The following is a 14,496-nucleotide window of genomic DNA, read 5'->3' on the forward strand; positions in this document are numbered from 1 at the left end:
TTTGTTTTGGAATTTCGCACAAAACTACTCGAGGGCTATCTGTGCTAGCCGTCTCTAATTTAGCAGTGTAAGGGAAGGCAGCTAGTCATCACCACCCACCGCCAACTCTTGGGCTATTCTTTTACCAACGAAAAGTGGGATTGACCTTCATATTATAACGCCCCCACGGCTGGGAGGGCGAGAATGTTTAGCGCGACGCGGGCGCGAACCCGCGACCCTCTGATTACGAGTCGCGCGCCTTACGCGCTTGGTCATGCTGGGCCCCATTTTATATTTAATGATTGAAATGTGTTTACGACACTATTATATAAGACGTTAAATGAGTAAGATATCGTGCTATATTAAGTACATAGTGTATTTTTCTTTTAGTGGAATAATAATGAAATTTTCTAAGATGATTTATTATCTTTTTGCCATGATAAATTAAATATAATAAATATAAGCAAGAACAGAAATTTTCTCTTGAAATTATATTTCAGTTATCAGTCAAACATCCATTACTATTATTTGTATTAGATGACGCTTTGTTGTGACAGCTGTATGTTTGACGCGTTGGCTATGCGCGAAGGAAGAGTGTATCTTCTTTATGGAGAATTGGGATGGGAAACACGGACACAAAACTGAACTTTCGAAAGGCAGTAATTCAACTCACTACAAAAACACAGGTAAGTGATAGGGTTGATATTACATACATCGAGAGAATTAAAAAAAGAATCGTTCCCGGAACAGAATGTTTTTTGTTGTCAGGCATCTATATACACTTTCACTGACAATATGTAACATTAGTACCACTACCACTAATTTATGCATGCTTACCTTGCGAGTCAAATAGTTTGTAACTTGTAGCCTAATTTGCGTAATTAATATCGTGAAACAAGTACTTTTGAACGGTTTGCAATACTTTATAATTATAAGCCCATCTATTATTTTAGATTTAATTTTATAAAGTTAACACTATACATGTAATCCCATGAAGGCACAATTAAGCGAAAGTAATATTCAAAATAATTTTATGCATTAATGTATAAACGAGTATTTTAGTATATTTGATATTATATAGCCACACGTAGACATATTAATAACTGTTGTATCAAGTATAGACTTCTAGTGTTAGGTAATGGTTTAATATCAGTTTGATGTAAAGTATAGGGTTTTTCTAATACCTGTGTAACATACAAAACTAAAGTCATTGTAATAATGACCCTTTTTAACTGTTATGTAAACCTCTGTTACAGTGGGAGATCATTTTTAGTGATAAAGATATTTTAAGAAGTCTGAACATGATACATCATTTATTTGTATATGGAGCACAGAATATCCCCTAGGAACATGACAGAGTACTTTCAGTACCAGTTTAACACTTTAGTGTTTTTAGCATCAACACAATGTACCGTGTTACAATAGTGAAAAGATTAAGAAACACATGTTGGTTCACATAAACAGTTTGCATATCGATGTTATCTGTAAACTATTTATTACAAAACCTAAATATTTTTAAAAGTACAGAAATTTTGTTTTTATGTATTTCTGAATTATCTGTACAACCAAACATATGACAACAAGATTGAACAGCCTCAAACATGAGGTAAAACTGGTTGTCCAAGCATATGAACTAAATTGTAGAACAGAATAAGAGAACTATAACTACTGTGTGTATAATTTTATAAAGATTTCTTTATCAGACTCCAAGATATTTTCTAACTTTGAAGTAAGACTAACAAGCCTATAATTTTCTAGGCAACTTTAAAAATGGAGTAGCATTAGCAATTCTCAGATATTTAGACATGTGTCCACTGTCTATTGACCTACCACAAATGAAAAACACAGCTCCACATGGCTGATGTTTCACCAGAAGAAAAGCTTGTCTGACCTTGTTGCTTTATCCATTTTTAATTTCTCAATCTGTATACTGACCACTGAAGATTACTTTATACACAGTTCATATCAGTTCCAATATTTCCCACAGAATACTTGGGAACAGGAACACTTTCACCTCTAACAAAAAAACCTTAAAAAACTCAGACAGTTCATAGATTTGAACATAATCTTTGTGATCCGTATTTATTGGTGTTCTCTCCCAGTCTTAACATTTTTCTTATTTTTAACATACTTTAAAAATTCATGCTGTTTGTTTTAGCATAAGCAGCTAGTTTCTTGCAAGCTCACTAGTATTTCCAAATTTGTTTTTTAACCAGCTCTAAAGCTTTCCTGGGCCTGGCATAGCAGGTGGTTAGGGTGCCTGACTTTGCTTTGCTTCTTCTGTGTGGGTATTTGGGAAGGTTAATTTTTGAATACCCAGGAGGGTCAGGTGCACGAGACCTATTCCTCCATCCCTAACTTTCATGTCATGTACTCGTTGGAGTGTGTTATTGGGTAGACTTAGGACCAGAGTATTTCTCAGTACTTGGGTTCTTTTCAGGACAGTGTCCATGTATAATGTTCATTTACCTTTTTTTTTTTTTTTTCAACATTTCTATTCCTTTTCTTGTGTTTTTTTTTCACTTTTATGTATGTAATCTTTTTTTTCATATATATTTATTGGTGAAATTTTAATAATAAAAGAAAGAAGAAGAAAAAACAATGAAAAACAAAATGAATAAAATAAGGTACAATAAAATACAACTAGTTTTAAGTGTCTAGTGTGTGGTGGCCATCTTGTTTTATATTTCTTAATTATTCCTATATTTATAGGAGAGAGGTACTTATGACTATTTTCATCATGCACGTAGTGAAGAATAAACTTAAAATGGTGTTTTCTATCTGATCTCTCTTCCCTTCCCTCCTAAATTGATGTAGAATTCCAATCAGTATTACATTACATTACATATTGAATAAAATACAAATATTGTTGGTAATAACAATAATTCCCTGTGAATTCTTACTATGTTTCAAAGACCAGTAATTTTATAACATTACATATTGAATGGAATACAAATATTGTTGGTAATAACAATTATTTCCTGTAAATTGTTACTGTTTTTAAAAGACCAGTAATTTTACAACATTACATCACATATTTAATAGAATACAAATATTGTTGGTAATAACAATAATTCCCTGTAAATTGTTACTGTTTTTAAAAGACCAGTAATTTTACAACATTACATTACATATTGAATCGAATACAAATATTGTTGGTAATAAGAATAATTCCCTGTGAATTCTTACTGTTTTAAAAGACGAGTAATTTTACAACATTACATTACATATTGAATGGAATACAAATATTGTTAGTAATAACAATAATTCCCTGTGAATTCTTACTGTTTTTAAAACACCAGTAATTTTATAACATTACATATTGAATGGAATACAAATATTGTTGGTGATAACAATAATTCCCTGTGAATTCATATTGTTTTTAAAAGACCAGTAATTTTACAACATCACATTACATATTGAATAGAATACAAATATTGTTAGTGATAACTGTAATTTACTGTGAATTCTTACTGTTTTTAAAACACCAGTAATTTTAGTACATTACATTTCATATTGAATAGAATACAAATATTGTTGGTAATAACAATTATTTCCTGTAAATTGTTACTGTTTTTAAAAGACCAGTAATTTTACAACATTACATTACATATTGAATAGAATACAAATATTGTTGGTAATAACAATAATTTCCTGTAAGTTATTACTGTTTTTAAAAGACCAGTAATTTTACAACATTACATTACATATTTAATAAAATACAAATATTGTTGGTAATAACAATAATTCCCTGTGAATTCTTACTGTTTTCAAAATACCAGTAATTTTACAACATTACATCACATATTTAATAGAATACAAATATTGTTGGTAATAACAATAATTCCCTGTAAATTGTTACTGTTTTTAAAAGACCAGTAATTTTACAACATTACATTACATATTGAATAGAATACAAATATTGTTGGTAATAACAATAATTTCCTGTAAGTTATTACTGTTTTTAAAAGACCAGTAATTTTACAACATAACATCACATATTTAATAGAATACAAATATTGTTGGTAATAACAATAATTCCCTGTAAATTGTTACTGTTTTTAAAAGACCAGTAATTTTACAACATTACATTACATATTGAATAGAATACAAATATTGTTGGTAATAAGAATAATTCCCTGTGAATTCTTACTGTTTTAAAAGACCAGTAATTTTACAACACATTACATTACATATTGAATAAAATACAAATATTGTTGGTAATAACAATAATTCCCTGTGAATTCTTACCATGTTTCAAAGACCAGTAATTTTATAACATTACATATTGAATGGAATACAAATATTGTTAGTAATAACAATAATTCCCTGTGAATTCTTAATGTTTTTAAAACACCAGTAATTTTATAACATTACATATTGAATAGAATACAAATATTGTTAGTGATAACTGTAATTTACTGTGAATTCTTACTGTTTTTAAAAGACCAGTAATTTTACAACATCACATTACATATTGAATAGAATACAAATATTGTTAGTGATAACTGTAATTTACTGTGAATTCAAACTGTTTTTAAAACAGCAGTAATTTTAGTACATTACATTTCATATTGAATAGAATACAAATATTGTTGGTAATAACAATTATTTCCTGTAAATTGTTACTGTTTTTAAAAGACCAGTAATTTTACAACATTACATTACATATTGAATAGAATACAAATATTGTTGGAAATAACAATAATTTCCTGTAAGTTATTACTGTTTTTAAAAGACCAGTAATTTTACAACATTACATTACATATTGAATAGAATACAAATATTGTTGGTAATAAGAATAATTCCCTGTGAATTCTTACTGTTTTAAAAGACCAGTAATTTTACAATACATTACATTACATATTGAATAAAATACAAATATTGTTGGTAATAACAATAATTCCCTGTGAATTCTTACCATGTTTCAAAGACCAGTAATTTTATAACATTACATATTGAATGGAATACAAATATTGTTAGTAATAACAATAATTCCCTGTGAATTCTTACTGTTTTTAAAAGACCAGTAATTTTACAACATTACATTACATATTGAATAAAATACAAATATTGTTGGTAATAACAATAATTCCCTGTGAATTCTTACTGTTTTTAAAACACCAGTAATTTTACAACATTACATCACATATCGAATATAATATTTTGATTGCCACTATTGTGATTTTAAAATCAGAAGAAAGTTTTGTATCTGATTCATGTATTTTATTGCTAGTAGTTAATCATAATGTACATTTTATGCCCCAAGTAATATTTAATATCTTTTATAGAATGTAAATACATTAATCTGTGGTGGTAAACAGGAATGTTACACTTTGTGGCCATATCTAGTAAACACGTTTTATCATTTGCAGTGCAAATGTGAACATGTATTATTTATTAAAGTGTATGTTTGTGTGTTTTTTTTAGTTTTTTGTAAAGATAACGTTCCTGGTTGAGGTTGGTAAATACAATTAGATGCTTGCTATAAAAACTGTTTGGAACTAGAATTGTTTTGTTGTAATTCAAAAGTAAAATGTTGTAGAAATAGAGGTATGTCATTCTTTCTATAACAGGTTTTTGTGAAAAATACATGATTTTACTAATTCGCAATAGATGGCGCTTCACACAAGTTTATCTTTTTTGTTTTTTGTAGTTCTGTTAAGACTTTCATAATTGCAGATTTTCTTGGAAGCAGGTCACCAGTGAACTCTCATATAATTCTTGGTAGTTTTAAACTGCATGTAATTTACGTGTGTATTTTAACATCCATAAATATGGTACAAGTAATAGTTGTATAATGTTAAACTATATTCTCTGATGATAGATTTGTTCCTTTATAGAGGGTAGTAATTGTGTAACAGCCATTTTGATATATAATTTAAATATTCTGCAGAGTATATTTTGTTTGTTTTGTGATTCTGGAAAGTATATTTTGTGTTTGTTTACTGATACTGGAAAGTATATTTTGTGTTTGTCTACTGACACTGGAGAGTATATTTTGTGTTTGTTTCCTGATTTTGGAGAGTATATTTTGTTTTTTTCTTGATTCTGGACAGTACATTTTATGTTTGTGTACTGATTCTGGAGAGTACATTTTATGTTTGTGTACTGATTCTGGAGAGTACATTTTATGTTTGTGTACTGATTCTGTATATTACATTTCATGTTTGTTTACTGATTCTGTATATTACATTTCATGTTTGTTTACTGATTCTGGAGAGTACATTTCATGTTTGTTTACTGACACCTGTGTATATTTTGTTTTCTGAATATGGACAGTATTTATTTTATACATGATGAAACTTTGTAGAATGGATAACAACTGCCTGTTGTGGAGACACAAGTATAGAGGACGATGTTTTGAAGGTTTTCCACTGTTCATCTTCAGGCAGTGGAGACACAAGTATAGAGGATGATGTTTTGAAGGTTTTCCACTGTTCATCTTCAGGCAGTGGAGACACAAGTATAGAGGACGATGTTTTGAAGGTTTTCCACTGTTCATCTTCAGGCAGTGGAGACACAAGTATAGAGGATGATGTTTCGAAGGTTTTCCACTGTTCATCTTCAGGCAGTGGAGACACAAGTATAGAGGATGATGTTTTGAAGGTTTTCCACTGTTCATCTTCAGGCAGTGGAGAAACAAGTATAGAGGATGATGTTTTGAAAGTTTTCCACTGTTCATCTTCAGGCAGTGGAGACACAAGTATAGAGGATGATGTTTTGAAGGTTTTCCACTGTTCATCTTCAGACAGTAGAGACACAAGTATAGAGGATGATGTTTTGAAAGTTTTCCACTGTTCATCTTCAGGCAGTGGAGACACAAGTATAGAGGATGATGTTTTGAAGGTTTTCCACTGTTCATCTTCAGACAGAAGACTTTTGAAAGTTTGTCCTCTACACTTGTGTCTCCACAACAGGCAGTTGCTGTTCATTCTACAAAAATTTGTCATGAATACTCTGCCCAAACAATCTATCAAAGAATAGTTATCAGTTGTTTATTAATAATGAGAGTATATTTTGTTTGTTGCCGTTCATGTTCGTAGTCTATACATAGAGCCATTAATGAAACACCATGTGTTAAATGCATAGATGTTTGTAAACTTTGAAAGTATACTCTTGATGAAGAAGCTTTAATACTCACTGTTGCCATAGAAAGTTATGTTTGAGTGACCAGATAATTACCACAGCTAAACGATGTGGCACACAGTGTGTGAAAGCACAGTACTAACATACAAAGCATGCTATTTCTGTGTGTCCACTATATACTTTGTGAAACTTTAATACTGTGAGATTGTCCACTATATACTTCGTGAAACTTTAATACTGTGAGATTGTCCACTATATACTTTGTGAAACTTTAATACTGTGAGATTGTCCACTATATACTTTGTGAAACTTTAATACTGTGAGATTGTCCACTATATACTTTGTGAAACTTTAATACTGTGAGATTGAATCTTGAGCTACTTTAACCACAAATACTCCACACACACACACACACACACACACACACACACACACACACACACACACATGTAACGTATTGCATTGAATTAAAAGCAGGTTTTAATACACAAGTATAACACATTTTGCCAGTCTTTTATCTTTCTCAAACTACATTACAACTCACTTCACCAGTCTTTTATCTTTCTCAATCTACATGAACAACTCACTTCACCAGTCTTTTATCTTTCTCAAACTACATTACAACTCACTTCACCAGTCTTTTATTTTTCTCAAACTACATTACAACTCACTTCACCAGTCTTTTATCTTTCTCAAACTACATTACAACTCACTTCACCAGTCTTTTATCTTTCTCAGACTACATTACAACTCACTTCACCAGTCTTTTATCTTTCTCAAACTACATTGCAACTCACTTCACCAGTCTTTTATCTTTCTCAAACTACATTACGACTCACTTCACCAGTCTTTTATCTTTCTCAAACTACATTACACACGACTCACTTCACCAGTCTTTTTATCTTTCTCAAACTACATTCGACTCACTTCACCAGTCTTTTATCTTTCTCAATCTACATTACAACTCACTTCACTAGTCTTTTATCTTTCTCAAACTACATTACAACTCACTTCACCAGTCTTTTATCTTTCTCAGACTACATTACAACTCACTTCACCAGTCTTTTATCTTTCTTAAACTACATTACAACTCACTTCACCAGTCTTTTATCTTTCTCATACTACATTACGACTCACTTCACCAGTCTTTTATCTTTCTCATACTACATTACGACTCACTTCACCAGTCTTTTATCTTTCTCAATCTACATTACAACTCACTTCACCAGTCTTTTATCTTTCTTAAACTACATTACAACTCACTTCACTAGTCTTTTATCTTTTTCTCAAACTACATTACAACTTCACTTCACTAGTCTTTTATCTTTCTCAATCTACATTACAACTCACTTCACCAGTCTTTTATCTTTTTTCTCATACTACATTACATTTACTTCACTTCACCAGTCTTTTATCTTTCTTATACTACATTACGACTCACTTCACCAGTCTTTTATCTTTCTCAATCTACATTACAACTCACTTCACCAGTCTTTTATCTTTCTCAATCTACATTACAACTCACTTCACCAGTCTTTTATCTTTCTTAAACTACATTACAACTCACTTCACCAGTCTTTTATCTTTCTCATACTATTACATTTACTCACTTCACCAGTCTTTTATCTTTCTCATACTACATTTACATAACTCACTTCACCAGTCTTTTATCTTTCTCATACTACATTACGACTCACTTCACCAGTCTTTTATCTTTCTCATACTACATTACGACATTCACTTCACCAGTCTTTTTTCTTTTCTCAAACTACATTACAACTCACTTCACCAGTCTTTTATCTTTCTCAATCTACATTACAACTCACTTCACCAGTCTTTTATCTTTTCTCATACTACATTATTACTCACTTCACCAGTCTTTTATCTTTTCTCATACTACATTACGATAACTCACTTCACTAGTTCTTTTATCTTTTCAATCTACATTACAACTCACTTCACTAGTCTTTATCTTTCTCAAACTACATTACAACTCACTTCACCAGTCTTTTATCTTTCTCAATCTACATTACAACTCACTTCACCAGTCTTTTATCTTTCTCAAACTACATTACAACTCACTTCACTAGTCTTTATCTTCTTTCTCATACTACATTATTTACTCACTTCACTAGTCTTTTATCTTTCTCAATCTACATTACAACTCACTTCACTAGTCTTTTATCTTTCTCAAACTACATTACAACTCACTTCACCAGTCTTTTATCTTTCTCAGACTACATTACAACTCACTTCACCAGTCTTTTATCTTTCTCAAACTACATTATTAATTCACTTCACTAGTCTTTATCTTTCTCATACTACATTACGACTCACTTCACCAGTCTTTTATCTTTCTCATACTACATTACGACTCACTTCACCAGTCTTTTATCTTTCTCATACTACATTACGACTCACTTCACCAGTCTTTTATCTTTCTCAATCTACATTACAACTCACTTCATCAGTCTTTTATCTTTCTCAAACTACATTACAACTCACTTCACCAGTCTTTTATCTTTCTCAATCTACATTACAACTCACTTCACCAGTCTTGTATCTTTCTCATACTACATTACGACTCACTTCACCAGTCTTGTATCTTTCTCATACTACATTACGACTCACTTCACCAGTCTTTTATCTTTCTCAAACTACATTACAACTCACTTCACTAGTCTTTTATCTTTCTCAATCTACATTACAACTCACTTCACCAGTCTTTTATCTTTCTCAAACTACATTACAACTCACTTCACTAGTCTTTTATCTTTCTCAAACTACATTACAACTCACTTCACTAGTCTTTTATCTTTCTCAAACTACATTACAACTCACTTCACCAGTCTTTTATCTTTCTCAATCTACATTACAACTCACTTCACCAGTCTTTTATCTTTCTCAAACTACATTACAACTCACTTCACCAGTCTTTTATCTTTCTCAAACTACATTACAACTCACTTCACCAGTCTTTTATCTTTCTCAAACTACATTACGACTCACTTCACCAGTCTTTTATCTTTCTCAAACTACATTACGACTCACTTCACCAGTCTTTTATCTTTCTCAAACTACATTACGACTCACTTCACTAGTCTTTTATCTTTCTCAAACTACATTACAACTTGTAATGTATTTGAGATTGTAATTGAAAACCTTGTAAATATATTGTTAGTACAAACTTTCATTGTTGATATATTTAAGTTTGAGAGAAGTTGAGATTGTAATTGAAAACCTTGTAAATATATTGTTAGTACAAACCTTCAGTGGTGGTATTGTTCAGTTTAAGAAAATAAAAAGGTGAAAATGGTAAACATTAATAGAATATATTACAAGTACAAACTGTCATCGCTAGAATTGTTCAGTTTGAGAAAAAAAGTAAATTGGAAATGAAAACCGTGACCGTACATGGTTAGTGCAAACCTTTATGTTTGGTGTTGTTCAGTTGGATTAAGTCACGCTGGTCTGTTAAATTGAATAGGAAAGAGCAGTAAAGCAAGTTGTGTGTATCACTTCTGTAAACACGTGTTTTCACTGATCACGTCCTGTCATGTTTTTTTTCTTTCCCTGTTTGAGTTAACACTTTTTCTGAATTTATATCAACCCTTTGTAGGTTATGTAGTTTTGTGTTTGTTTTTTATGAAATAGTGAATGCTTGAAATTGACAACTATGCATGGCTGGTCAAGAGAAACCAAGAGTTGTGGTACATGTGTCCTTGTAGGAGATGCAGAAGAAATTAAGATACATGTTGAAATGATGCAAAACTATTAATATTTTGATTAAGATACATGTTGAAATGATGCAAAACTATTAATATTTTGATTAAGATGCATGTTGAAATGATGCAAAACTATTAATATTTTGGAAAACAAAATTCTATTATCTAATTTGTATGTATTAATACACATGCAAATATTTCTACATATAAACATAAGGCACCATGAATAGAGACTTAATTTTTATTTAAATGCATCAAAACAAAATTACAGAAGTGGCAAGTGAAACTGCTAGTCTGTTTCATGTGTTGTAATATTCATATGTTTCAGTGTATGGAACTGTCAAACGACATAAGACGCATATTTGTTTTTTACAGCTATGAGTCAAACATGGCTAGAAGTCAGTTATGCAGGCTGCAAATCAAAGTATTGACAATTCTCATCCTGCTGCTGCAATAACACCCTTCACACTGGGTGCACTATAGGATTGATAGTCAAGTCCGATATTTCAATCAGACAGTAGTTGACAGTTAGTGCTGCTAATTAGCTGCTGCCCTCTATTCTTTCAGCTCAGAATTAGGGGACAACTGCACATAGATAGCTCTGGAGCAGAGAGTGTGGCATTAAAACTGTTTTTCTTATACATACAACAACAGTAGAGAACAAAATAAACATGGATTACAGCTGAAAACTTATTACAATTGTTTACATGCTGTTGTATTATGTGATAAACTGTTTAAACAAAGAAATTTCTTTAGTGTAATTAGAATATGGTTGAAACCCCCAGTATGGGCTCATGTTAAAATGCATTAATATACATAATTTTAGTTGCTGTTTTACAGTTTGAAATATAATTCTCTTGTTTTAGGATTGTGTGAGTTAAATACTGACATGGTTCATTGGTCCATTCAAGACAGAGTGAGTACTGAGTAACAAACAAGAAACTTATGTGCAACAAAATAATAAACAGTAAAGTAACAACACTATTGTGAAAAGGTGGGGACCTGTGATAAACCAGTCATGGATAAGGTATGTCGTAAACAAGAATTAAGTAAAACATGCTGTGTAAACAAGAGTTAAGTGAAACGTGCTGTGTAAACAAGGGTTAAGTTAAACATGCTGTGTAAACAAGAGTTAAGTGAAACATGCTGTGTAAACAAGGGTTAAGTTAAACATGCTGTGTAAACAAGGGTTAAGTGAAACATGCTGTGTAAACAAGAGTTAAGTAAAACATGCTGTGTAAACAAGGGTTAAGTAAAACATGCTGTGTGAACAAGAGTTAAGTGAAACATGCTGTGTAAACAAGGGTTAAGTGAAACATGCTGTGTAAACAAGGGTTAAGTGAAACATGCTGTGTAAACAAGGGTTAAGTGAAACATGCTGTGTAAAAAAGAGTTAAGTGAAAACGTGCTGTGTAAACAAGGGTTAAGTGAAAACGTGCTGTGTAAACAATGGTTAAGTTAAACATGCTGTGTAAAACAAGAGTTAAGTGAAACATGCTGTGTAAACAAGGGTTAAGTTAAACATGCTGTGTAAACAAGGGTTAAGTGAAACATGCTGTGTAAACAAGAGTTAAGTAAAACATGCTGTGTAAACAAGGGTTAAGTAAAACATGCTGTGTAAACAAGAGTTAAGTGAAACATGCTGTGTAAACAAGGGTTAAGTGAAACATGCTGTGTAAAAAAGAGTTAAGTGAAACGTGCTGTGTAAACAAGGGTTAAGTGAAACATGCTGTGTAAACAAGGGTTAAGTTAAACATGCTGTGTAAACAAGGGTTAAGTGAAACATGCTGTGTAAACAAGGGTTAAGTGAAACATGCTGTGTAAACAAGAGTTAAGTAAAACATGCTGTGTGAACAAGAGTTAAGTGAAACATGCTGTGTAAACAAGGGTTAAGTAAAACATGCTGTGTAAACAAGAGTTAAGTGAAACGTGCTGTGTAAACAAGAGTTAAGTGAAACGTGCTGTGTAAACAAGGGTTAAGTTAAACGTGCTGTGTAAACAAGGGTTAAGTTAAACGTGCTGTGTAAACAAGGGTTAAGTTAAACGTGCTGTGTAAACAAGGGTTAAGTAAAACGTGCTGTGTAAACAAGGGTTAAGTAAAACGTGCTGTGTAAACAAGGGTTAAGTAAAACGTGCTGTGTAAACAAGGGTTAAGTAAAACGTGCTGTGTAAACAAGGGTTAAGTAAAACGTGCTGTGTAAACAAGGGTTAAGTGAAACGTGCTGTGTAAACAAGGGTTAAGTGAAACGTGCTGTGTAAAAAAGAGTTAAGTGAAACGTGCTGTGTAAACAAGGGTTAAGTGAAACGTGCTGTGTAAACAAGGGTTAAGTGAAACATCTGGTGCGAGTCTGTTTACCCTTAGTTTGAATCACTTCAGACATCTGGTGTTGAATCACTGTAAACATTTAACACAAACCTGTTAATCATTGTAAACATCTAAAAACTTCATCTGTAAATATGTTTGTGATTTTAATGTAAGCAATATTGAGGTTGTTGACATTTATAGTTTTGTCAACAAATTTATTTGTTTTCATTTTCCATACTGCTCAAAAAACGTGTTGGTAAAACCATTGAGATATGTAAATATTAATACCAGACTGAATCACAAACAACAACACAAAAAATGCAATTTTAATTACATTATAACCTCAATGAATTCTGCACTATGCATGGATGCAGTCTTAGAACCATTTGTTTTTCCATATGTAGCTCTACAACTTGTCAGAAGTTATTTCTCATCGGTGATTAACATGTACAAATCCTGCCCAGTATTACCCCAGAGAATCTTCTCCCTGACTTGTGTGTTTCAGGTTTGCCAAATTGATGTACCACATGCACTACTCCCTGAGGTGACAATACAACCTATTGATAAACATTTTCTGTCATTGAGTTGGATTTCAAGCCTGTTTTAGCATTTGTTCACCTCATCCTCTTCAGTATTAAACATTTATGTATCAGATCACATGACTGGTCACTTCACTTGTTTTATGTTTGAATTATCTCATGTTTGCCAATAACATTATTTAATTACAATTGCTACCTCAACCAAGTTAAAACATAGCAACCATCTAATAGTTTGTGTAGTGGTAGTGATGCTTTGAAGATTAGTCAGGTAGCCTTCAGGTCATAGGTGTGACAGTTTGGAACAGCGGTCAAGTAGCTGTCAGTTAATAGATGTATCACACTTGAAGAGTAAACAGGTAGTTGTCACATTAGTAGAGTGAACAGGTAGCTGACAGTTAATAGTTGTCACATTAGTAGAGTGAACAGGTAGCTGTCAGTTAATAGTTGTGTGACATTAGAAGAATAAACAGGTAGCTGTCAGTTAATAGTTGTGTGACATTAGAAGAGTGAACAGGTAGCTGACAGTTAATAGTTGTGTGACATTAGAAGAGTGAACAGGTAGCTGACAGTTAATAGTTGTCACATTAGTAGAGTGAACAGGTAGCTGTCAGTTAATAGTTGTGTGACATTAGAAGAGTAAATGGGTAGCTGTCAGTTAATAGTTGTCACATTACAAGAGTAAACAGGTAGCTGTCAGTTAATAGTTGTGTGACATTAGAAGAGTAAACGGGTAGTTGTCAGTTAATAGTTGTGTGACATTAGAAGAGTAAGCGGGTAGCTGTCAGTTAACAGTTGTGTGACATTAGAAGAGTAAACGGGTAGCTGTCAGTTAATAGTTGTGTGACATTAGAAGAGTAAA

At 31.9% G+C, this 14,496-nt stretch overlaps 1 protein-coding gene across 1 annotated transcript in view; it reads left to right on the top strand.

Moving 5' to 3' along the window:
• Positions 1–308: 308 nt before the first annotated feature.
• The window catches only part of LOC143224709 (protein HID1-like), a 101,218-nt gene continuing 87,030 nt past the window's right edge, over positions 309–14,496 (top strand). Inside the window, 2 exon segments of the mRNA XM_076452922.1 lie at positions 309–323; positions 517–665. Coding sequence (XP_076309037.1) covers positions 600–665 — 66 coding nt within the window. The 5' untranslated portion in view covers positions 309–323; positions 517–599.

Source organism: Tachypleus tridentatus, chromosome 9 (assembly GCF_004210375.1).
Source record: "Tachypleus tridentatus isolate NWPU-2018 chromosome 9, ASM421037v1, whole genome shotgun sequence".
NCBI classification, from domain to species: domain Eukaryota; kingdom Metazoa; phylum Arthropoda; class Merostomata; order Xiphosura; family Limulidae; genus Tachypleus; species Tachypleus tridentatus.